We start from the raw sequence: 24,133 nt of genomic DNA, 5'->3' as shown, positions 1-24,133 counted from the left end.
ATTAAGTTTATATGTTTTTTTCTCTTGCAAAATAACCAGAAGCTGTGTTACACGTTTATATATTTCTAGTGTAGCAGAGTCATTATGATGTTGTGTTAAAGATTTCAAGAAGTTTAAGGTATTTCTTTGCTGTTTGATTAAAAGAGACCCCCCAAAAAAGTCTTATTAATGTTGTCTTTGCATAGTTTGGTTTAGATAGGCTTTATTAGGATTGACTCACCAAGTGCAAGGCATCCGAAAATGCCATAAACATTTTGCCTTCCTCTCGGTCTCAGGTGTGTGAATGTAAATGTAGCTATTTGTGAAAAAGAGAGTTTATGGTAGCAATATGATAAGTGTAATAAATTAATGTTAAAATACAATCATACACGTGTGATATAAAAGACAGAGGAGAAAACTGTTTAAATTATTTTACAATTATTTACTTTGATACAATGAACATTTTAAATCTGTGTGAAGTTATTGTCCAAGGCAAAAAGTTACAAAATGTAAGACACAAGATACAACAGGAAATAAGTACAATGATATAAGAACACAATCATTTGTCATTTAGAAATGATGAGCTCGAGTCTACATATCTGTCATATTTGTCTGATCAGAGCTGTTTTAAATTTGGTCAATGATTCAGTGCTGCAGCAGCATTTTGATCTTTAAATATCCATCACCAGTAGAAATACAAAGTATTAAAATCCCTCTCTCTCTCTCTATATATATATATATAGACATATATGTACAGTATATGTGTGTATACATGTTTTAAATAAAACTGAACAAAAGAAAATTCTGTTCTGGATTTACATCCTCTGCAAAAAGATATTTTAAAGTTACAAGCTGTGTTAAGAGTTGTGATTGTTATATGAAGTACTGCACCTCTAAGAACATACATGCAATATTTTAGTGGTTAAAAAAAACAGTTGCTTAATATTCAGTAGCTTTCTTCTCTGACTGTTTGGCCTGTGGAGATGCAGCACAGATGTCAGCAATAAACTTTTAGAAGGTGTTAGTAAATATAGTGTTATGGGTTTCATAACTGCTGGCATTTAATGTGCATTCAGTTCAAACAAACGTCAATACTAAGAGGTTACTGAAAATACATTCGGTTTATTTCTGATACATACATACGTATACAATAGAGCTTTGTTTTTGCTGGTTTAAAAATAACATAGTTTGGACGACAATAAATGCCACCAACGTTTATTGTCGTGAAAGTCTCACAGACAGACTTTAACCATGACATGTTCAAATGTTTATGATTTATGTTTGGGGCGGCAGAAGCTCAGTCTGTAGGGACTTGGGCTGGGAACAGGAGGATCGCCGTTTCAAGTCCCGGTACGGAAATTGGTCTGGTAGCTGGAAAGTAGCCAGCCCACTTCCTGAGCACTGCCGAGGTGCCCTTGAGCAAGGCACCTGAACCCCAAAACTGCTCAGTCCCCCTCACTCTGACATCTCCATTAATGCATGTCAATAGGATCCTGTTTGTGCATTTGTGTATTTCAGCCTGTGTGTGTTCATGTTCATTAAACAGAGTGTAAAACTGAATTTCCCCTCGCAGGATTAATAAAGTATACAAATTATTTACATTATAATTAAATTAAATTAATAAAATTATTCTGTTATATTAGAAATTACAATATCTTGAGCGATGACTACATGTTGCTTTTTCCGGAAGTAGAGCAATAATCAAAGCTTGTGCATTCAAATACTGCAGGAGAGATAATAATAATACCTTTTGGTGACTTGAAGTCAATTGTTGTCAACAGGAAGAATTAAATTCTTAAAAATGCAACATTATGTATTAGCGGTTATGCATTGGCCCTTGGCTGAATGCCATACCCCACTATCTCCTTTCAACAATTCCTATCTCTCCATAAAGGCAAACATGGCCCAAGAATACATCTTTAGAAAAAAACACACATACGCATGAATACTCTGAAAAATGCTTGTTGCTTTTTTTTTCTTTTTTTTTTGAAGTGAAGTGTTGTAACGTTTGAGGTGAATTTTTGGATTACTAAAGCCTTCTTTTGCACTTTTCTTACAGACTTAACATGTTTATATTCACGTGCTTTGTGCCAAATCATTCAGTCACTTCAGTCTGTAAAATATTTAAGTTCATTAAGTGGTATGCTCCATTTGCAATAGTTAAGAGTAAGCAGGAAACACTTGACTGGTCACACTTTTCCCTGAAATCTTGGAAGCGGCAAATTGACTTTCACTTCCGTCCTTCTGAGTACTTCATCAGTCTTCACTTTTCACTGAAGTTAGGGCTACTTCTTGTTTTTTTTTTGTTTTTTTTTAATAAAAAAAGATACTGAAAAACTGTTCTGGTTCACCTCTGAGAAGCGTCCAACAAAAGCATAGTGTAAAAATAAACACTGTGTGCTCATTTAAATGTATCACTATGTTCCATTTAAATATCTGGAGTGAAAATACTCAACCAGGCCAAAAGATTAGGATAATTCAGCTGGTTCTAAAATACTGTCAGTTCTACTGTGTCTTCACAGCAGATACAGTGTAACAGGTAATCCACCAGGAGCTTTGTTTTGCTTTTCTTCTCCATGTGACGGGCAGAAGCCAGAACAGGCAATCACCTGTTATCTTTTCTCAAATAAGTGTCAGTGTGGCACGTGTTTCCAGAAAAGTCAAATGCGTCATTTTGTTGATAGATAACTGTTTATTTTGCGACCATGCCTGTTTGTATCTCTTTCAAGTCTTGCTCCAACTTCCCTTGCATCTTGGAAAGCCTTCACTTCAAGGCACAGCTATGTCTTTCAGTCTGTACAGGAACAGGAAGCTGAACGCTGAAGATTGGACCTTCTGAACCCAATATTTGAGCTCCTCCTCTCTGTCTTTCAGCACGGCAGCTGACAAAACTAGAATCACACTTTCCTGCCGCAAGCTGGAACATTTCAGATAACCTGGCTAAAACCAGCTCAGCTTGTCAGGACCCTCAGAGTGCATGGCCTGCTCTTTTACAGTGTAATAACAACCACTGGAAGCTTCAGCTGTGATCTTCAGGCATTTCTTGTTTTAGCTGCCTGACTTTTCCTCTTTGATGCAGTTGGGCGAGGCCTGCCGAGCTGTGGCAGGTCGGACCTTGGCAGGGTCAGTTGTAGCCTTTGTGTTGTCAGAATGGGTTTTGGCAGTTTCTGGGCGTGTTATGGACTCTTTCTTTGGCAGAGGGACAGCGGCCGGCTCCCAAAGGAAAAACTCATGGAGGAGTGTGTTTACAGGGTCTGGACACTCCATCATGATCATGTGACTCCCGTCCTCAAGGACCTTAAGGAAGGCCATCAGAAGGATCTGAAAGGAGGTTAAATGAAAAAAAAAAAAAAAAGTTAGATTGTAACTCTTCATATCTTATACTAAGGCATTGGTTCTGGTTACAGGCCTCTGATTAACAGCCAACATCTACAAGCTTTTTCACAGTTCAAAGAGTAAAATAAAATGAAACAAGCTTATTATTTAAATGCAGGAGTACATGAGGAAATTAGGCTTGACATTAAAGTGTCCCCTACGACTTTGGAGGAAGGTGGACCACCTTGAGTTGACTGAAATTAGTAATTTTGACTTTTAGTTTAGCATTTGTCTTGTCTTTCCTACCAAAATACCTTTTTTTCCATTCATTAAAACATGGTAAAAAAATAAGAATAGTCTTTGGTAGGGTCTGTTTCCCAGGGAACTGGTTGATGAAAAGACTTTGCTCACCTCTGCCATGCGCTGGTCCTCCTCTATGGGGACAAACTTGTCGTGCATTCCGTGAATCAGCAGGATGGGTACTGTGAGTTCAGCATGGTAGACCTCGTCCCCCTCAGGCCAGTACTGTCCACTCATCATGGCACGCAGCACAAAGGACGACACGTTGAAGGCATTGTTGTCTTTCAGCAGCTGTTTTTCCCTGGCACCCTGTCGAGCAAAGCCAGCCCTGCAGGAGGCAGAGAGTGGGAGATCAACCTGAATTACAAATAGTTTGAAAACAACATAAAACAGAGGATTGGGGTGATAATTAACTGTGGGTTTAATGAACACACTGGGGGCCAGAATTAGCAAACTAACCCTTCATAAACAGACAGCAGCAGAAAATGTTTTTAAATCAGTTGCAGCAATAATGTCAGCAGCAATTTTTCTAATTCTAGATAGATCTACCAAATCAATGATTTGTCTCTGTTACTGTGTACTCTTTTACTGTTGTGTTGCTGTGTCTTACTTGAGAAAGCTCCAGGCTAGCAGGGGGGAGAGGCAGTGAAGCACACAGGTGGGCAGGTTGAAGATGGAGCAGAGGCTGGGCTCCAGAGCTGTGGGACCACCTCCATTGATCATAACCATCTTGTGAATTTGCTCTGGATACTCATGGGCCAGGAAGGTACAGAACGACACACTGGGAGAACCGAACAGAAAGCCGGGTGGTCACAGGACAGACTACAGATGTCAGACTAACATACATCTGTTAGTTTGGAAAATTAGTTTTTGCGTTTAAGTTTTTGGACATTGTAGAGCATATTAGTCATTAAAGTCCAAATTTTAAGACTTGACTATTAAACAGCTGCTACAGAAAAACAAAAGCTGTCAATTAAATATCACATTCATCACTACATTCCTCAGTCCAGTGGTTCTCAAACGGTAGGTCAGGACCCAAAAGTGGGTCATGGAGGTGGGCCTAAAAAAAACTAATTGTGTCAAAAAGTCCACAAAGCCTATTTGTTTTGTTTCTTTGCGCTATTAAAAAAAGAAATATTGTCTGCCGGTCCAAACATGAGAATGTTTCATTAAAAAAATCTTAATGGTTGAAAAATATTTTAAAAATGGGTTGCAATTTTTATGACGGGGTTGGTGGTGGGTCCTTAGGGAACCACTGCCTTAGTCCACTGTACATCATTTTACATTCAGTTGTGAAAAATGTCTATCACTCTCTCCCAGAGCCCAAATTAATTTACCTGCATCTTTTTTTTCTTTGACCAATTCTCCAAAACATTAAACACCTAATGTAGCTTTTGATAAGTTAGCTAATGATGCAACACGTTTTAAAAATGCAGATACAAAGTACATCAGTTAAAAAATAACTTGACCCACTTCTTACTCAAGCCTTTAAGGCAGTAAACTTTTCCCGAATTAGTTTATGGTCTCAAATGCTAGTTTCAAGTTGTTAAGTTTCTTTGACTTTTTCACTTTATTAGTGAAATTTATTTTCTGCAAAACCTAAAGACCCTTCCACTATACTCTTTGTGGATGTAGTGACCTTGAACTTACCCGTAAGAATGCCCTATGAGAATATTCCTTTTGCGTGCATATCTCTTAAAGATGAGTCTCAAATCCTCTGCCAGGGCATAGAAAGTGTATGCAGCAGCTATCTGTGGTGCCGAGCTGGCTCCGTGTCCTGCCAGGTCTGGGGCGATCACCTCATACCCAAGTCTAGAAAAGAAGTCCAACTGGCTCCCCCAGATGTCCAGTGACCCCCCTACTCCGTGAATGAAGAACAGAGCCACGTCTGAATGTGTCCCCCTGCAGGCTGATATCATCCTCTCACAGTCAATCACCACAGTGCGCTTCGGTTTACGCCTGCGCCTCCTGGGAAGCTGCGACTGCTCGGCCTGAGCAGCAGCGGGAGCATCTCCTCCTGCTGCTCCGTCAGAGGTCCCGTCTTTTGCAGACTCAGACATGGGCTCAGGCATGGTGACAGGAGGTGAGTTGTCTGTCAGCTCTACCTCCACAGTGCTGTTTGGTTCTGTATCCCCATTCTGGTAGTTTTTCAGCTCTCCACTCGCCCTGTCACCCAAGTTCTCTATGAATAGTTGTCCATTGCGGTAAACTGTGATCTTCCGTTTGCAGCTGACACTCCCACCCTGCCCGGTGGGTTCCTCCACCACCGGTCGGTCAGGGATGATGTGTCGAACCCGCAGAACACGGCCTGGTTTCACCTCCACAAACTCGAAGCCATCAGCTGGTTCTGATGTTTCTACAGGAACTACCACGTTGGCAGACTTTGAGGTCAGGCAGCAGAGTACACCCTCTATAAAGCTGGTCAGCATGGCTGCCAGCCTGTCGGAAATGCATGCAACAAAAAAAACAAATATGAATAAAAAAAGGTTATAAACATTGTTTGTTCTATATTAAGTTTTTTTCAAACAAACAAACCGTTATATATTCTATGAATACTTTTTTTTTCAACAATCTGTCTCCAAATCCCTGATAGCGGAAGAAGTTATTATGTAGCCTACTAATGATGCCTCAATATGAGCCACAAAAGCAAACCAGCCCATCGGACGGAGAGCTGATTTTTTCTATCATTGTTTTAAACGCCTGTAACTGCTGCCATGGGGTTGGATTAAGACCATGTCTTTTCCAGGAAGCATCCCACAAGAGCCTTTGTTTACATTACAAGTGTCTCAGTGAGTAGTGCGTAAGAGAGTTAAAAGGATGAAGGAGATTTCTCCTTAATGAATTCTACACACGGATGTACAGGACAAGATCAGTGAAGATACACTACATTTGTCTGCAGGGGGCGCCAAAGTCAACACAAAGTGAAAGTTCCTCAATTGATTTAAGTAAAAGTCAATTCAATGATTTTGATTCAAATGTATATAAAGTTAAAAAGTATAGAAGTTACTTTTGCATTAATCATATCACTCATGTCACAGTGGGTAAAAGAGGAGTTAATTTCAATTACTCTATCAGTTAATTATAATTAGATAATGTTTTGTATTTATAATCCAGATCCACAATATAACAAGCAACTGAGATTATTTAATAAGTGCAGCAGAGAAGACGGAACAATATCTTCCTCTGAAATGCAACGGAGTAAAAGTTAAAGGTTGCATGAAATAAAATGAATGAAGTTAAGTAAATAATCTAAAAAAACTACAAGCACAGTAAATGTTCTAAGTCACTTTTCACCACTATTAGTGACTGTATTATCACTCTATTGCTTTACAGTATGATATCATGCGTTTTGACAAAACAATGTGACTGTTGTCATCAATCTTTGGAACAACATTGAATCTTTTTATTAAACGAGTATGTGCGAACCTTAAACGTACCGGTAAACAACTTCATCTGCCTTTACAGTCTGGGGACTAATTACAACTGAAACCCTGGACACTCTCTGTCAGAAGTAACTGAGCAGAATCCTCCCTCAGCGCGGACTCTGGTGGTATTAATAGCCGGGGACAGTAATAGCTCCCTGCGTTAAACTGTCCACCATGTGACCACTGCGCACCGGCACACGCTGCCTCACTGTCATTTAAAAACACTAAACTACTCAAAGTAATCAATGGTCCTTTCTGAAGTATGGCCCAGTAAATCTGAAGAGGAGTTAGATCATTACCTTGAGGACAACTGGACTCATATAAAGAACATGTGAACTCACTCAGATCATGAAAGTCATGGAAGCCCTCACATTTGATGGAAAATCACATCAAAATCTAAGGAATTAGTATTAACTCCATATTTGAAAAGTGGGAAAAACGTACCACCTTAAAAGTACATTTCTAAAGAATAATTAAGACAACATATATTGCAAGTCTCAAATGTACTGTCTACACAGTACACAAGATTTTAGGCTGTCAGTTGATTATCGTCCATGGCAACAGCTAAGCAGCCGAGCAGGGTCTGCAAGTCTCTCTGCTGGTAGTATTATCCTGCCTTCCTGTTACTCCCCTCCCTGCTACGGGGGATTACACTCTCCGTCTCTCTGTCTAAGTCCACACAACACAATCTGTCTGTCTCCTCTCTGAATAAAAACAGTAAACAGGGGACGATCTCATCCTCTGTGTGATTTGACATCTTATTTGCTTTGCAGCTCCTGTTTTCATCAGGGGCCTGTGGACACAATTGAAATACAGATTCCCTGCTTTGCTGTCTATTCTCACACCCTTTCTGCTTATACTTGCACATCCATTATCCAAACAGCAGTGTTATACAGAGCTGTATGTGAACCAATGGAGAAGGCTGTGCAGGCCATTTTGATATCACCTGTATTAACCTTTAATATTTTCCCCCAAACAGAAGGCATCCATTATTAAGGCAGAAGGTGTGACTTATACTATTACTTTTATTGCTTTCCTGCAGCCTCTTTGATGACAATATAGCCAAGGTTTTTTTTATACTGATTCATGTAAGGCTGGCTGCAGTGGGCCTATGGCATTGGGTTGTCTCAAAGTTAATCATAAACGTGACATACTTTTTTATGTTTACCAGGGGGATGTGGGTCACTTGTTAGATGTTTGCCTCTAACACAGGACAACTGAACACACTGTGATACATCCACTGACAATATCACTCCACCAGTCTATTTAAAGCTACTATGAGGAACTTTCATTTTTCAACCATCTTGGCAACCCCTGTGGACAAAGTGGTACGTCTGATCTCCTTGCTGAACTTGTCCTGTACATAAGTTCTTCTGCAACAACAAAAAAAATCCCTGAACTTTTAACTGTGAAACGTAGTACTCTTTTCTGCAGAGATGTTAACAACGCCACTTCTGGTTTGCCTGTTGTAAAACACCTCAGTATATTCAAATATTCAGTCTTTTGGTCTGGTTTGCTTTTGTAGTGCCATATAGACGCATGCATATTATTTCAGATAGTTCCATAAACAGCTTAAAACTCCACATGGGTGCTTTCAATTATGCAAATGATCTGAATATAACTATGTACAGTGTCTTCGAGTATACCTAAAAAATATGTAAATAAAATTTATTATTATTAATATGATTATTGTTATTATTTATTTAATCAAGACATTTTCATGAATCTTCACAAAAATAAATCTCATTACATAAACATTCACCCTTTAGATTAATAATGATCTCCTTTAAATTGCCAAATCCTAAAAGTCTGCTTTGAAGTTATAACCAAATTTGGGGGGTGTTAGTTAAAGTCAGACCTGCCAAACATGCCCTATCCCTCTCATTCTATCGGCCCTTTACATCATAATCAAGTCTTTACAGAAAGAAAAAGGTGGTTTCTCACAAGGTAAAAACTAGCACAATAATATTGAGTGCCTTCCATGAAAACATTGGTTACTTGCAAATTACTAATGGCTGTAAGACTTGAATGCGTCAAGTTTTTTGATCTAAATTTAAATTGTTTGCATATCACACATCCTTTAGGTAAGGGAAAAAACAGACAGTCTTGGAATATATCCGTGCTTGAGGTGACAAAGCGTCACTATTGCAAAACCAGACCATTTATAGTACCCAGAGAAGGACACAGATTTTTTTTTTTACCTGCTTAAAACTACAACATTTCTTTTGCGGGTCACTGAAGCAGTCAGGTGTTAATTGACTTGTTAAAGGGCAACTCATGGTGATCATTAGGAAAAGGCAAAGGCTACCTTTAGTCGCATTTGATCACTCTGGGCCAGGGATTGAACTGACCACCTTGTAGCCAAAATACTGTGTCCCTGACTGAAGGTTCAGATTAAGTGCAAAGTAGGTAAGTGCGTCTCTCTTTAATTAAAATGTTTGTGCTGTGCTTTGTTATCGTGTGAGTTTGCCTGCCTGTGATTTCACCTTCTATTTGGACCTTATTTTAAAGCAATGTTTGATCTCTCTTGCAGTCAGTGCTGTTCAGCGGCTGCAGGAAGCTGTTATATAATGACTAACGTAGATCAGACAGAATCATAGTGGGGACTGATGCCCAGAAAAGAGCAGAGACTGTCGTGAGGATTTAAAAGAACAGTTGGTTCACCGTCCTGCAGATGAACTACGCTAGTCACTGGAGCTGGTTTGAGAGACCATCACCTGTCTGATTCTGTGCTACTAAACACTGAATCTGGATCACTAGTCTCTGTTGTAGTTTACATTATAACCAATAAATTGTGTTACCTAAGTACCTTTGAATTCTGTCTTTCTTTCTTAAGAAAGTTTCAGCATGCCACAACTCGATATAAAACTGTTTAACCTAAAACAAAGAATCAACTTTTTTTTTTTGCTTTAAATGAAGACAAATGCTTTAAAAACAACTGATTAAAACTTACGTTTCTTTACTGACAGCGGACAATCTGAACTAACATTACAATCTCCACCAGCACTGTAGCACTGCATTGTTGTTGTTTATAATCATCACCTATATACAAGTGTTTTTTTTGTCCAAGGCTGGGGCATTTTCTATGGTAACTGTCATATTTATGAGTGACATTGATTGATTGACTGATTAGTTGAACTTAATTGTCAGGCAAAGTCTGGAATTTGTCTTGCATCACAGCAGCTCTATTTACAACATAAAAATGAAAGACAAAATACAAAGAGACATTTAGCAAACACCAAACAAATATTAAGAGGCCTATAATGTACTTTTGATCTGGGATTCAGCTCCATATTCACTTTTAGAATTGAATGGTTTACAAAGGGTGCTTTAGTCTTATGTTTATAAAACTTGGGGCTGTGTATCTCAGGTGTCATAATAATTCATACTGTGTTCTGTGTGTGCTAAGAGTCAGGGACTATGCTGTTAGCCATCCTTAACATTTATTTTTATGGTAGACTGATTCATAAACTCTCTGGAGTGGTTGGTCTACAATCTTTGAACAGAATTTGATTTGGTGGAGCACGTTTGATTTAAAGTGGTATAAAGACATTAAATCATGGAAGATATGGGAGCCAGATTTCAGCAGAGTGGAATAATATTTTTAAGTATCAACACCCTCTGTCTATCCAAGTTGTTCAAATATGGTAAAAACAGTATAGAAATAGCCAAAGGTCTAAAACGATTAGAATGAGAATTCCGAAAAAAAAAAAAAGTAAACAGAAAACTTCCTACATAACAGTATTAGTGACTCATTATAACATAGCCATACTCACTCAGCTTTGTTTCTAATGTTGAATGAAACTTGCTGTAGCCTATTCGGTGCGTAGGTAAAGGCAACTATCATTTTCAATAATGACAAAGGAGAGTTGAAAAGGCCCCTCACTCATTGTCTGATACAACAAATGAGACAAGTAACTTTTTATTTGATCCACTGCAGCAGTAAACTATATTTCATATATATAAACAGTAGTCCGATGCTATTTAACAGTGTGTCTTTAACTGAAGAGTAATTTAACATCCAGCGACCTGTTTCGTGTCTGTTTTCAGTAAAATACTGTAACATAAATGACAAAGTATACATTGATGAATCTTACCTTCTTATTTTCGTAAACTCCGCGTCAAATATGATCAGTTAGATGTGGGTTTCTCATGAAGCATTGCGGATGCAGGTGAGCTATAATCTGTGGCAGCCAATCCAATAATCTAATTTATCTGGATTCTGTTGTCCTGAAGGTAGCCTCCACATGGCGGCTGGTATCAGCCGACAGACAGCATATCTTTGTGAGGTACACAGTCAGCTCCACATATCTGTGAGTGCCACTGATCTGCTTCCATGCTGAATATTGTTGAGGACGTTTGGAGACTCACCGGAGATCAGCTGAATGCCATTGCTTTTACTCCAGCGACGGGAGTACGTTGACCTCCTTGTTAGGTTTGTGGACGTGAAAAGCTGCCCCCTGCTGCTAAGTGACGCCAAACAACAAGTGAAAAAATAACTTCCGTAGGCTATCTACAAAACAGATTAAAATAAGAATAATAATAAACCCTAAATAGGCCTACTATGTGCCACATGTTTATGTTTTATAGAATTTACAGCCAAACGTTGTGTTAAAAGATGCATGTTTGAATTTTTAAATAGGCCTATCTGAATTTTTTTTTTTTTTTAAATAACCAGTGAAAAACAACTTCTTGTGCAAAAATCCTTATAGACCTACTCTGTGTTTTTAAATGATAATCCTAGTAGCCTCTATTTGTCAATTATAAACCTATATATATAGAGATATAGCCTATTGTCCAATTGAACCAAGCTATAGTTGGTCACTGTCTGCTTTCTTGTTTGTTTGTATAAAAAAAGAAATATGACTTGTTAAATGTAGTTTATCTTGTGATGTATCCATGCTTGAATGCTTAAAATAGTTTCTTCAGCTGTTGGCCTAATTAACTAAGTTTTAGGCTTATTATTATTTTGCTGAACACTCAAAGGCATCTTCTTCCTGTACTGTCATTTTTTTATATTCATATTCAATTGTAATCATATGTTTAACATAAATTGCAAATAATTTCCCCTTCAATTAATCAGCATCCCAATTTACATGCAGCACCCCATAGGAGCTGGTGCTGTGGCAGTTACCATGGCAGGTTGTTGCTAGGTAACTATGTGTATGGTGTTCAGAGGACAGATGCCAGAAAATTGAGATGATGACTGAAATCAAGGCCCAGCAACCATGGGCTAAAAATGATATAGAGCGATCAGCTTCATAAAGACAAAAAAGGTTCATTTAAAGTTTAAAGTTGCATATATTTTTAATGTCAAAAACAAGATAAACAGAATCAACTAAACAGATGACATAGCAGCTTGTTTAAGTAGGCTGCATGTCATTATTTCATTTAGAAAAATATCTGCCAACTTCCATCCAACTCTATTCTTTACAGAAAAAGCCAATGCCTTGCCATTGTTATGTTTAATTTGCTGCAACCTTTCTGGTAAGAGATTTAATAGTCTATTCATCTATAGTTATAATTGCAAACAATCTTGAGCTTGAAAAGAATTTTGAACATAAAAAGGAAGCTATCTTAGCTTTTTCATTGGCCTTACTGTGTACAGAAGTACATCTGGACTGTAGAAAAAAGATTTTAGTAGATTTTTACTTAATTTACAAGTAGATATTGATAGTGGGTCGTTGTCAGGCTTTGTTGGGCTGAGCACTTAAGTTTCATTCTCTGAGCATCAACAGGAGATGCAGTTGACGCGTGTCACACCCTCTGTTGATTGCAAGCTGAAAATCTGGGGCGGGATTTTCACGAAAATCCAAGTTTAAAAGAGTCTGAATCCGAAACTGCAGCAGAACAAGCTCTGATCTGAAAACTAGGAAGGTCTTGTCAGCTAGGTGGGTGAATTGAAACTTGCTTTGAGTAGGTATTGATAGTGGGTCGTTGTCAGGCTTTGTTTGGGCTGAGCACCTAAATTTAATTCTCTGAGCACCAACAGGAGAGGCAGTTGACGCGTGTCACACCCTCTGTTGATTGCAAGCTGAAAATCTGGGGCGGGATTTTCACTAAAATACAAGCTTAAAGGAGTCTGAACCCGAAACTGCCAGCAGAACAAACGTCTGACGCTTCAGTTTGGCCACAGAGCCTGGGCATCCACGACTACTGCTTTGCCTATTTCCTCTGGTCATCTGCTAAACGCAACATGTGCTACAAAGAAATCTCTGTCATCCTCTGACTGAGGATGAAGTCTCTAAGCTTGTGCTAGACTCTCGGCCCACCACCTGTCCTCTGGACCCAATACCATCAAGCCTCCTGCAGACCATTTCCTCTCTGCTTAATGCTGCACTTAAGCATATCATCAACTCCTCTCTGTCAACAGGTGTGTTCCCCATCGCATTCAAGCAAGCTCGGGTCACACCTCTGCTCAAAAAAAACCCACACTAAACCCAGCCCAGGTTGAAAACTACAGATTGGTTTCTCTTCTGCCCTTTCTGTCAAAAATACTTGAGCACACAGTCTTTAAGCAAGTCTCTGAGTTCCTGTCCAGAAACGATCTGTTTGACCCAAATCAGTCAGGCTTTAAGTGGGGCCACTCTACTGAAACTGCACTACTGTCAGTAATAGAATCGTTACGAGCTGCCAGAGCTGCGGGTCAGTCCTCAGTTCTATTACTGCTAGACCTGTCTGCTGCCTTTGACACAGTCAACCATCAAATCCTCCTACCCACGCTCTCTGAACTTGGCATCTCAGGATCTGCCCTCTGCTGGTTCGTGTCCTACCTCTCTGGGCGATCTTTTAGAGTGTCGTGGCAAGGAGAAGTGTCCAAAGCGCACAGCTGATCCACAGGGGTACCTCAAGGGTCAGTGCTTGGTCCCCTTCTCTTCTCCATATACACAAGCTCCCTTGCTTCAATAATCCGCTCTCATGGTTTCTCATACCACTGCTATGCTGATGATACCCAGCTCTTCCTGTCATTCCAGCCAGAGAATGTTACAGTCTCTGCAAGAATCTCGCCATGCCTTGCTGATATCTCTAAATGGATGAATGAACGCCACCTTCAACTCAATCTTTCAAAGACTGAGCTCCTTGAACACCTGGGTGTCATGATTGATGACCAGCTAACTTTTTAAGGTTCAAGTAGCCTCGATTGCCCGGTCATATCGATTTGCCCTGTACAGTATCAGGAAGATCAGACCTTACCTGTCAGAACACGCTACACAGCTCCTGGTACAGGCTCTTGTGATGTCACGCATCGACTATTGCAACTCTCTACTGGCAGGTCTTCCTACATGCACTATCAAACCCCTGCAGATGATACAAAACGCAGCAGCAGGACTGGTCTTCAACCTTCCTAAAAGAGCACATGTCACTCCGCTGTTCATCTCCTTACACTGGCTCCCAGTTACTAGTTTACAAATTTAAAACTCTGCTTCTCGCTGACAAAACAGCGACAAAAACTTTCCTCCTTACTCTCTGATTAGAGCGCTCAAGAACTGCCGTCAATGTTGTGCTCTGCCTCTGTGCAATGCCTGTCAGCACCTGTGTGTCCAATCGGACTCAAAGCTGATCGTTTGCTCTTACTGACATTGTTCCCTTTTTTCTAGATCCTTGCTTGTGTTGTACTTACTCTCTGATGTACGTCGCTTTGGATAAAAGCGTCTGCTGAGTGGATTGTAGTATTGTAGTAACTTAAAAACTGTGTGACTAGCTGTTGATGTTTAAATAATGAAACTCATCTTGTAAGAGAACTAGACAATTTGCATTTACCTGCGGAAAATGCGTGGGAATGCTGACCCCTGAAATGTTTTGCAAAACACTGCTGAATGAAGAAGAATTAGCAGAAACAGCTGAAGGATTAGTAGATGAAGAAAAAGTAGATGTAGAAGAAGTGGAAAAAGTAAAAGAGCAGTAGTAGAAGTATTAGTAGAAGATGAAGAAACAGTAGTAGAAGTGATAGAACAAGTAGAAGATACTGTATAAAGTACAGTCAGACAATGAGAAAAAAGGAAAACATCTCCCTATTGAGTGCTCATTTCAAGGGCTTAAATTAAGAGTTGGTGGCTAAATGATGATTTTGTGAGCAAGAGGACAAATGGCGGAACGCGTTGATGTGATTTTCATGTCTGGGATCCAAGAAATGTGGAAACCACAGCAATCTAAAAAGTTAGTCCCAAGAGGTTTGGTCAGGGAAGTTTTTGGGAAGTTTACCATTACCCCAGATGGACATTTATCTGGACCACCTGACGCTTTGAAGCTCACAGTGTAAAATCCTTTGCCCCGTTTGTCCTGAAAACTCAATGTGTGAGAGAGGACACGTTTTCCTACATTTTGAGGGTAAATTTATTAGTGTGGGGTGAACATTGTGGTCAGTAGAGCAATTTGTTCGGGAGATTTTGAAACTATCTCAGAACTCTGTCCCACTCTAGCGATGATGTCACGCACTCTAGCCCCGAACATTCCACCACGCACACACCCATTCAAAAAAATGTGAAAGCAGTTAAAAACATCACAAAACAGTTGGAGGTACAGTTTGAAAAGTATAAAAGGTAGCAAGAAAAGTGAAAGTAGTATAAATAGTGGAAAAGTGTGTGAACGTTTTAAAGTAAAAATTGAGTCTCTAGGCGGAACAGAGCCAAAGTTATACGGCTGAGAAGAAAGTTGAAAATTGTAAAATTTTGTAGAAAAAGTGTAATAACAGCTGTATCACAGAATTCCCACTAATAAGATTTCCAGTCAATGTTTTAGGGCGGGGTCAATGACTGCTGTGCTTTTGATTGGCTGTCCACTCAAGCTACAACCACGTGGTTGAAAGAGTATGCCAATGGGCGCCGTCGGGGCGTGGTCAATGAAGCATCGTTACCATCGAGCGATCATGCTAGCCGAAGAAGAAGTCCTGTGAAACTCGCTCATTTTCTACACTCATACAATGACAACGTGGGTCATTTTTTTTTCTGCCTTTTTCCATTGACAGCGTGGATATAGAATGGAAAGAATAGCGTGCGCGTGAGAGGGTTATATATGGTCTTCTTTACGGCGAGGAGCCCCCAGGACAGCTGCCTCGGTTTCTATTAACTAGTCAGCAAGCTAGCGCCGCTCACCGCTACATGCTCACACATCCTCCAAGAAACACCGAGTATAGGTAAACAAGTCAGCGCTGGACAAACGTTTCCACCATCATGGAAAAGGTACGTGTTTACACTATTGTATTATTGACACTGCTGTTCACAGAGGGCATATGGTAACACGGAGCGAGCTAACTAGCCTCACTGGTAACAAATAAACTAGCAGCCACACCTGCTTCTGCTGCTGGCATTCATTCCCCCACAAGGCCGAGCTGTTCTCTAAAGCTGCTCAACTCTGACTTTGCTATTTTGAAACCACATGCTGTATACTGTGACTTACACTATCTGATACCAGCTCCTGCAAGCCTGGAGGTTACCAGCTCCTAGTGCAGGCCTGTTAGCATGTTGCTAAAGATGTCCGGCTCATTAACTCTGATCTGTAAACGCTTCTGATTTACATTTGTGTTGTTGTTGTTGTTTTTGTTGCGACTTTCTAACATCTGTATCAGGAAAATCCCATGCAAAAGTCAATACACCTGTTAGTTTAAAGTAGAGAGTAATGGGCAGGTAGATTTTGGAAACTCGCAGTCTAAATAATCAGAATAAAAACAAGACAAGACGAAACTTCATTCACTAAAACCAGAGCTGTTGTTGTTGTTATATATACCTCTTCCTTCCCACAGGCTGATTTCTTAAAAGGACTTCCTGTCTACAATAAGAGCAACTTCAGCAGGTTTCATGCAGACTCTGTTTGTAAAGCATCTGTAAGTAGCCTGTGATTATATTCATCTGTCAATGTTACTTTCTGGTTTCATGCTGAATATTTTAAATGTTTGCAGATGGTTTTCAGTTATTTTTGCACATGTGCACATGAAATGCATCACAGAGCAATTCCAAATGTCACTTCTTACCTTTCTCTGTACTGTTTTTTTTTTTGTTACAGAATCGTAGACCCTCGGTGTACCTTCCAACACGTGAATACCCCTCTGAGCAGAGTAAGTGTCAAACCCTTCACAGCTCAAGATCGGAGCCATGGCAAAAGTGTTACATTTGAAACCATAAATAAACTTTAAAGAGTCCATATTATGCCATTTTGGGGGGTTCGTATATTTAATCTATGTTCCTACTTTTGTACGTTCACAATAGTTAAAGTCAGAAAAAAAGTGTCTGTTTTCATGTACTGCTCCTCCTTGCTCCCTCTGCGCTCTGAGTCCGTCAGCTACGCTCTGCGGAGCCCACACTGTTAGACCCCACGTGGGTCAAGTCTGCTCTGATTGGTCTGCTGATCCACTCTGTCGTTATTGGTCAGTTGCTCAGCACGCTTCTCGGAAATTTCAGCATGAGCTGCTGGGCTTGCCACAACGAGCCAATGGGCTTAGATCAGTGATCTCACACTGACAATGACGCCGCACTGACACATTTTTATCGAGGGGGGCTAGAACCGAGTGTTACATGCAGCTAATGCTGCAGCTAACAGGAGGACGTAGGAGAAGCTGCATTTCCACGGACTTTGAATTTTTGTACATAGATGTGCCTAAACATGCACAGGAGACTTGGAAAACACACGAAAGAGCATATAAATCCAGAAAAAGCATAATATGGGACCTTTAAGACTCCAAAATTGAAGCTGTTGTTCACTGAATGCAAGTAAACAAAGGCCAGTTGTGCTTTAAACCGAGCAGCCTCAAAAACTTGATTTGTCAGTAATATGTTAACTGTGCTTGCTTAACAGTTATTGTAACAGAGAAAACCAACATCCTCCTGCGTTACCTCCATCAGCAGTGGGACAAAAAGGTGCGCAATGTACATTTCTTAGGAGTTATTTCTTAAAGCAATTGACAGAAACAATCTGAATATGCAAAGTATAATTAGTACCAAAGACATGTTGGATTTTACTGACTGCAGTGTATTCCTCTGTGTCACACAGAATGCAGCAAAGAAAAGGGAACAGGAACAAGGTGAGGGTGACAGTCCAGCACCCCCGAGGAAGATCGCGAGGACAGACAGCCAAGAGATGAACGAGGACTCATAAGTGTGCTACTGTGTGTGTGTGTGTGTGTGTGTGTGTGTGTTAGAGAGAGTGACAGATAATGTGTGTATGTATGTTCGCCTATACAGGGAACAGCCAGTATAACTAAATCAAAGGATAGTTCCCCCTGAATAAGACTTCTGGCATCTGCATCATGGAAGGAAGCTTTCCCTGGCCTAACTTAAGGGTCACTGTATGGAGAATTGGGAAAATTCATTTCAGCAAAGTAGCAGTTTCTTGAGCAAAGTTATGCATATGGTATGCATAATGATTGTTAAACCAGAAAGATTGTTTTGTAGTGTCTGTCTGTTGGTCTCCAAAAGAGACATTGTCAGGGAGGGAACTCTAAAGTTCTGCTTGTCTTATTTATGTTGGCTAATCCCTGTATAGGTTAGTAAACTTGTATATGTCTGTATGCATGCTGAGCTGCAATTGTGCATTGTAAAGAACTGTGTGTACAAAGTGAATGAGTTGAAAACATGTCCAAGTAGATAAAAGAACAGAGATGGACTTGTAGCCTTCTGTCGCCTGGAGAGACTGTCCTGATTTGTGATGATGTTTTGTTACCGTTTTAATTTTATTATAACTATTATTGTTTATGTATGGCAAAGAGCTTCCTGCCAGCCACAGTGCCCGCCCTCTCAGTTTCACTGCCCACTCTGCAACCACACAGGGGTATTGTGACGTTTCTCCACACTGTTTGAATCAACAGAACCAAGAATGCACTGTGAAGAACAGCACAAAGTAGAAGCAATTCTTCCACAACCCCTCCTTAGATGTTTGTTTACAGCAAATCTGCGTACTTTCATTTTATTCTGGGACTTGTGCTTATTGGATAAATGTTGTGCTGATGTTTCTAAAAAAATATATATATATTTACGTTTTGCACCATCATCTGACTGATTGAGGCTATTTAAATAGGAATTCTCTGAGATTTAGCTGCTCATTCAATAAAGGATGTCAAAGTTGGGCTAAAATATGGAGCTGTCCAATGTTGGATTGTCAGTTGCACATCAACGTTACAGCACAGATACTTCAGAAAAATATGTGAAGTTGCCTGGAAAAGATACATTATGATGTGTAAATAATTGCCAGCATCAGATCTAGTTCATCGCATAAAGTATCTTTCTGTCTGCCTTTTTGGAAGAGAATACATGCCCATGGTAAACAAACAAACAAACGTTTTTGAAAGAAAAGAGCCCTGGTTGAATGTTGCCCTGGCTTGCATGTTAACACCTGGTTGTTATATTCCAGGACCAGTAATAAAAGGTGAAGGGGTTTAAGATGTGTTATCCGTGGAAGGTATTAGTCTGTAGGCCTTACAACCTGTTATCAACCCTTTTTCTCCCCCAAGTGCAGTGTCGGTATAGCTGTGCTGTTCGCGCTGTCTTCAGGTCAACTTTGGATGTTTTTTTGTCTGAGGACAGGCTGAGGTTAAAACAGCCCACAAAAGCGTGCACAGCACAGTGCAGTCGTCATCATGCCTTGTCCCTGAGATTCAGTTTGTATTGGTGTCATATACTGTACAACACTGAATCAACCTTTTTTTTTTTGTAAAAACATTCTTGCCACTGCCCAGCAGAGTAACGTTGAAGCGTCCTGCCCTTCCCGTTCTGTTCTTTAGTAAATGCTGCAGTGTTGGTTGACAGTGTGGTTGGTCATCTTCTTACCTGAAATGTATATACCGTCTGTCTCTGAAGCGTAAACACATGATGCTTCTTCTCATTTAGACTGTTCTACACCTAAGCCTTGCCCCATCTCATGGCTGTTTGATCACATTTGTTCTTTTTAGCTTTGCCCAAATAAAACTGGACTGAAACTGGGACTTATTTGTCATGTGATGTTTTAAGTTGATTATTTGGAAGACTTATGATATCAGATAGTTCTGAAATGTTTGTGTGCAAGAAAAATAATGATGACGGATTCATGTTTTCACAGAAATAACTTCTCGACACATGGAAGTGCATTTGAAATAGTTTTATTAACTATTTTTCAGGTCTTACAAAAATATGACAAAATAAATTAAACGAAATAAATAATCCCATTTCCCAGTATTTCTCTTTAAAAGATCTTTTTTTTTTTGTACAGTGGTACATTGGAAGAGCGTATGATGTTCAGTTAAGTGAGGCTTCCATGAAGATGTCTTAATTCTTAAACTGAGGTTCAGGGTCAGGTTTAAATGTAGCTGTGGGGAGATTTCTACCTCCTCAAATCCACTTTGAAAGTCCAGAAGAAGACCGTACATTTACTAAACACAGTCCTTTCCCCTCGGCTTTCACATGAAGGTGCTTGTAAAGTGTGGATAAGCCCTAAACCTTAAAGGAACTGCTGTTTCTTTGATCGTGAATCACAGACGGCTGATGAGTCTCAGCTGTCTGAGCTGCTGTCCTTTATGCAAGCGTTGCAGTGCATGGCCCGATTTACTTCAACCAAAGCATATTTAAAGACCTCCATAACATGCAGTATTTGTTGCTGCTGCCAAGAGTGCGAGGATGGAAGCAGTGATAAGTTGGTTAATGCTATCCCTTTCTAGTATATGAAGTTGTACTGAGAGTTTTCCCTGAATAAAAAGGAACTACACATGTGAAGGAATGGCCTAAACTACAGATTGATGCCTTTCATTTCTGCCTTTCTTCATGTAAGCCATCTCTGCTATGAAACTGGCTTCTAATTTAGTACACAAACTATCAAATGATGAATGGAGTCTATTGCATTATGGTGTCACTTGTCCCTGAAATCAAAATGCTGCAAGAATAAAAGTTTTTTTTTGTTTTTACAAGACTTTGCTCAGCTACACTTACCATCCTGATCGCTCTTCTGTGTCCTTTAAACAATGAGACTAATGCACATATCACATTTCAACCAGCCTTGCTCTTCTTATTTAACAAGTATCAATGATGATTTCAAATCTAAAAAAGAACAGACTGTAGCTGGACAGTAAAATGACACTGTGACCACATAAACGGATATTCTGCCAGTTTCCTTATTGCGTTTAACGCCCGTAAGATCTTTTTGTCTATCTGTGGAAGTACAGTTCTGTATTTTATTGAGGCATGTGACTGAGAAGATGGACTATGTTTACTGTGAAGTTGTTACAGACATGAAAGCGGCCACATATGATAAAAACCTGCATGAAGCTTAATGTCAATCAATAACCCTAGACCAGACAGATTCTCTCCAGAGAGAGAAAGAGAGAGAGAGAGAGAAAGCAGAAGTTAAATGGATGAGATGATTAGTATTAAAGTTGTAAGACCATAAATAAAGGACAGGGAAACAAGGAAAAGATGCATAGCATCTGGCTGAGAATAATGCAGAGCGATTGGTGCCTAGTAATGGGATGTTCATGTAGACGGATGTTTCAAAAGGTAAGTCTCCCAAAACTCATCGTTATTGCAACAAACCTTGCCAGAGGTGAAAGTGCATAGTTGATGTTTCAGTCTCATCCTACAGTAAGAGAGCCTCTTACCTTTTTCGCTGTACAACTTTACACATTTTTCCATTCAAATAGCTCTTGAACTGCAGCCAAACACTGTCATTGTACTGCTTCTGCTGTATCCTGGTGATTAAACACTGATGTTAAGGTTTTAAAGCAGTGGATCATAACAAGGAGTTCAAAAACACTTTTAGCTATGCCCATAAACTCTGGCACCACCTTCTGGAGAGCCTGCAGAAGTGAAATACCTTTTAATAGTCAATGATGGGCTTGTTGAGTATCATCAACATGAACGTTGTTAATGCACGTGTAACAGAACATACAGAGCAACCATCCCGGGTTAACAGTGTAATCCGAGATAATGCTGCTATGGTTAAAAAATAAAGAAAAATCCCATCATGGTTTTTACTGCAGTACAGCAATGCAGCAAATGGTGCGTATAAAAAGATATGGAAGTTGAAAAAATTAAGAGCATATATTGTAAAAACTGATCGTTTTTTTTCAGCAGAAAGCATGTTTTGTGTGAAAGGTGGAAAGAAAATCATCCAGCTTTTGCATAATGTTATGAGGCAGGCTGGTGTTTCCATGCACGGCGAAGGGATTTAGTGCAAATGATAACTTTAACTCAACGCTCGATTGCAGAGTCTGGTTAGAGTGTGTCGGATGGAGCACCATCTGTGTTTACATGGCGCTCTACAGGCTCGGATGGAGACCAGCACTCAACAGGCTTGCTGCTCCTTTTTTCTCAAAATCACCTTCTTCTACTACTGACCTGCTTTTCTCTTCTCTTTTCTCTGGTCCATTAGCTCTCGAGAGAAAAAATACTGAAACATGACATCTCAAACGTACTCAAATCTTTTCTTGTGGCTACGGTCACAGGATGGGCTGCAGTGTTCAAGGCATCACCCCTGCTTTGAAAATAAAGCTGGTGATACATTAGGGATGTTTATTAAGGGAGGGGAGATGTGTGATGATAGATATGAAGAATCAAAACACTGGCTGATATTGCTTTTCATTTTTTTTCCACTTCATTATAAAAGTGAAGGGCCCCAAAATTCCTCACAGCTTAAAATGAGACAGTATCTGACTATCAGGTGTTTCATACATTTCATGTACAATCTGTGATCCTTTCAAACAACTTTTTTTTGTTTTTTTTTCTTATCCTCCACTGTCACGTCTTGAGTGGGAGGCGAGATGCTTACAATTTATGACTGGATGAAATAAAAAAACACAGCTCTCTGCTTTAAAGGCTTAAAAATATTAGAAACGCAGCTCATGCATTTCTTCATGTATTGCAGACAAGGAAGGATTCGATGTGTGTGTGTGTGTGTGTGTGTGTGTGTGTGTGTGTGTGTGTGTGTGTGTGTGTGTGTGTGTGTGTGTGTGTGTGTGTGTGTGTGTGTGTGTGTGTGTGTGTGTGTGTGTGTGTGTGTGTATTTTTCATGGTAGGAGGGCTTATGCCTTTCTTACAAGCCTGTTTTTTGTCTCTCCGCATAAAAGCAAACCAAACAAGTCCTCTTCAAGTACCTCTACACTGATCCTGTGATCACACACAGCATGTAGGTCACAGTACCCACATGTCTTCTTCGGTTCAGGTAAAACCAACAACAAGTTTGTTTTCTACAGAGCTACTAGACTTTAGAGCCAGCGGGGTCCAAGTCTATCGAATGTCCATTCTCAGACCCCTCCCCTCCAGGTGAGGGGATCTCGTCTGGAACGCCGTTCAGGTCAGACCTGGATGCTTGTCTCTCTGAAGTCTGTGATGATGATGATGATGTTTCCCCGGATCTGGGCAGCGGGGCTCCATTCACACACCCCTCAGATTTCCCAAAGTTAAACAGTTTCCCAGGGTTGAAGGCTTTGCTGGGTGACTGAGAACGCTCCTGGGAGCTGCTACCTGATGATGAAGATGCTGTTGCTGTGGCGTTAGCTGCTGTAGCGTTAGCTGCAGAGGAAGCCGCAGCACCTTCCTTCTTATTCTCTGGTGATTTGAGGAATTTGAAGCTCAGGAAGCCGGGCAGCTTTGGCTCGCTGCCTGTGGGCGACTGAGGGGAGCGGGCGCCCGCGGAGGAGAACTTACTCTGCAGGGGGATGATCTGCTTCAGCTTCATCACATTGTTGTTGGCCAGCAGAGAGCTGGGCCTCTTGGGTTTGTCTGACCCGCTGCTGCCCCCTCCTCCTCCCCCAGTACGAGATTTACTGCTGTGACTCTTGTCGTGGTGGTGATCCCCGGAGGAGTCGCCCTTGCTCTCGTCCCGCTCCCTCTCCCTGCGGGCCATGTGCTCCGCCTGCCTCTGCCGCTCCTCCTCCTCTCTCTTCCTCCTCTGCAGCTGCTGGTAATGCTGCTGCGCCTGTCGCTCGTGCTTCTGCAGAGGAAAGGGAAACATTCACACAATATGTTTACTACAATCAGCACTAAACCAGCAAACCGTTACCATACTGCAGCAGACAAATCCCTTACTAAGAATTCTGAATTACTACTGCAGCTGTCTCTTCATGGTTGCTTCATTAAGACTTCTGAAAATTGTAGAAACACTTTTCTTTAAGTATAATACTAAAAACATCTCCTGTAGTGCACTACAGCCTGCACTACAGC

The 24,133-nt window shown here is 40.4% G+C and overlaps 3 protein-coding genes across 5 annotated transcripts in view; 1 reads left to right on the top strand and 2 right to left on the bottom strand.

Annotated features, from left to right (window-relative positions):
• Positions 1–1,077: 1,077 nt before the first annotated feature.
• On the bottom strand, positions 1,078–11,451 carry abhd8b (abhydrolase domain containing 8b). Its single transcript, XM_065955734.1, has 5 exons — positions 11,117–11,451; positions 5,245–6,033; positions 4,205–4,375; positions 3,706–3,922; positions 1,078–3,300 (listed from the first exon to the last, which is right to left on the bottom strand). The coding sequence occupies exons 2-5, from the start codon at positions 6,021–6,023 to the stop codon at positions 3,028–3,030; spliced, it is 1,440 nt and encodes a 479-aa protein (XP_065811806.1). The 5' UTR covers positions 6,024–6,033; positions 11,117–11,451; the 3' UTR covers positions 1,078–3,027.
• Positions 11,452–15,842: 4,391 nt separating this feature from the next.
• dda1 (DET1 and DDB1 associated 1) lies at positions 15,843–19,261 on the top strand. The gene is made up of 5 exons (XM_020655564.3): positions 15,843–16,198; positions 16,759–16,839; positions 17,019–17,070; positions 17,808–17,869; positions 18,003–19,261. The coding sequence occupies exons 1-5, from the start codon at positions 16,190–16,192 to the stop codon at positions 18,105–18,107; spliced, it is 309 nt and encodes a 102-aa protein (XP_020511220.1). The 5' UTR covers positions 15,843–16,189; the 3' UTR covers positions 18,108–19,261.
• An 805-nt stretch (positions 19,262–20,066) lies between these two features.
• Positions 20,067–24,133, bottom strand: part of ano8b (anoctamin 8b) — a 40,508-nt gene continuing 36,441 nt past the window's right edge. For all 3 annotated transcript variants that reach the window (XM_020655552.3, XM_065955730.1, XM_065955729.1), the window contains one exon: positions 20,067–23,903. In XM_020655552.3, the coding sequence (XP_020511208.2) occupies positions 23,169–23,903 (735 nt within the window). In that variant the 3' untranslated portion in view covers positions 20,067–23,168. The remainder of the gene's footprint in view (positions 23,904–24,133) is intronic.

The sequence above is a fragment of the Labrus bergylta genome, chromosome 6 (assembly GCF_963930695.1).
Source record: "Labrus bergylta chromosome 6, fLabBer1.1, whole genome shotgun sequence".
In the NCBI taxonomy this organism is placed as follows: Eukaryota; Metazoa; Chordata; class Actinopteri; order Labriformes; family Labridae; genus Labrus; species Labrus bergylta.
Note: the sequence above shows the minus strand (reverse complement) of the source record. Positions and strands in the feature narration are given on the sequence as shown.

Bases quoted from the DNA above. Each gene is read 5' to 3' on its own strand.
- dda1 (XM_020655564.3), top strand. The intron at 16,840-17,018 runs GTAAGTAGCCTG...TTTTTGTTACAG, and splicing joins ACTCTGTTTGTAAAGCATCT to AATCGTAGACCCTCGGTGTA. The intron at 17,870-18,002 runs GTGCGCAATGTA...TGTGTCACACAG, and splicing joins ATCAGCAGTGGGACAAAAAG to AATGCAGCAAAGAAAAGGGA.
- abhd8b (XM_065955734.1), bottom strand. From the start codon at position 6,023: ATGCTGACCAGCTTTATAGAGGGTGTACTCTGCTGCCTGACCTCAAAG. The intron at 3,923-4,204 runs GTAAGACACAGC...TGCCTCCTGCAG, and splicing joins CTAGCCTGGAGCTTTCTCAA to GGCTGGCTTTGCTCGACAGG. The intron at 3,301-3,705 runs GTGAGCAAAGTC...ACCTCCTTTCAG, and splicing joins AGGACCAGCGCATGGCAGAG to ATCCTTCTGATGGCCTTCCT.